At 61.7% G+C, this 1,261-nt stretch overlaps 1 protein-coding gene across 1 annotated transcript in view; it reads left to right on the forward strand.

Annotated features, from left to right (window-relative positions):
* The window catches only part of MRPL10 (mitochondrial ribosomal protein L10), a gene marked incomplete at its 5' end in the record, with an annotated part of 1,278 nt that extends 290 nt beyond the window's left edge, over positions 1-988 (forward strand). The window contains 3 exons of the mRNA XM_009704497.1: positions 23-187; positions 330-474; positions 738-988. Coding sequence (XP_009702799.1) covers positions 23-187; positions 330-474; positions 738-988 — 561 coding nt within the window. The remainder of the gene's footprint in view (positions 1-22; positions 188-329; positions 475-737) is intronic.
* Positions 989-1,261: the final 273 nt, after the last annotated feature.

Below are 1,261 nucleotides of genomic sequence, written 5' to 3' on the forward strand. Positions count from 1 at the left end.
CATCACTGCGCGCTCCTTTCAGGACAACGGTTACGTCCGGCTGTTACGGCGGCAGGTGGAGGAGGTGTTCCGGGACAATCGGATGATTGCCGTGTGTCAGTACAACTCCATGCCCGATGAGGATGTGGTGCTGATGAGGTACTACCTTCGAAAGCACAACATTGAGGTCAAGTTCGTCCTAAATGAGGTAGGGGCAGAGCTGCCAGTGTAGATCTTGGTGTGGTTGCGGGGGGAAGGTGGAGGAGAAGTGGGGTGACTGTGTGGTGCCTGCTGGGGTGAAAAGCAGCCTCTGTGCTCCCCTGCTTCATTTTGAGAGCTGTCTCCCCCAGATCGTCAGACCCGTGCTGTCGCAGTCCAAGTACAAGAATCTCCTCCCTCTCTTTGTGGCGCGCAATATCCTCCTGGTGAGCCCAGAAACGAAGGCGAGGGAGATGCTGCGGGTGCTGAAGGGAGTACCGCAGATCAGCCTGCTGGGTGAGAGCCTTCACTGTGTCCCCATCAACTGACGCCGGGCTCAGGTCTCTCATCCGGCGCTGGGGAGAGGTGCTCCCTCCGGCAGGGTCCATGCTAACGGAGCTGCATCTGTGGGATTGCTCTCGTGTCCGTTAAAATGAGAGGATGGATGGCGATGGGTGGGAGTCCTGCCTGCAGGAGCGAGCCTTTCCTTGTGCGCCTTTGGAAGACGAAAGGGCTCTGGCACCCCATCTCCTGTCCTCAGCTCTGCTCCTCTCTTCCAGGCGCCTGCATTGATGACACCATCCTGAGCAGGCAGGGAGTGGAGAACTTTGCCAAGCTGCCCTCGCTGGAGGCCAGCCAGGGGCAGATGGTGGGTGCCCTGGCCCTCCTGCCCTCCCAGACGTCCTCCCTGCTCCAGCGCGGCTCCATGCACCTCACGGCTCTCCTGGATCAGCACATCCGCCAGCTGCAGGCTGGGGAGACGGGGAGCCCGGCTGAGCCCACCCCTGCCCAGAGCTCGGGGGCTCACTGATGCTGGCTTCCAGCCGGGCCCTGTGTGTTGGCTGGGAGCCGGCTCCTTCACCGGCTGCGGTCGGGAGGGGTCAGGGATCGAATATTTGGTGCCAGGTGGGCAGCCAGTGGTGGTTCTGAGGGTCCTTTGGCATCACCGGCCTGTTTGGGGAGCCCTGACCTTTCCCTTTGCTCCTCGCTACCCACATCGATGGCACCTGGGACTATTTTGGGTGCTGTGGGGCTGCAGTCAGAGGGTCGCTGGGATCAACCGGAGGAGGCAGAGCGCGGCGGG

This window comes from Cariama cristata, unplaced genomic scaffold (genome assembly GCF_000690535.1).
Source record: "Cariama cristata isolate BGI_N322 unplaced genomic scaffold, ASM69053v1 scaffold28707, whole genome shotgun sequence".
In the NCBI taxonomy this organism is placed as follows: domain Eukaryota; kingdom Metazoa; phylum Chordata; class Aves; order Cariamiformes; family Cariamidae; genus Cariama; species Cariama cristata.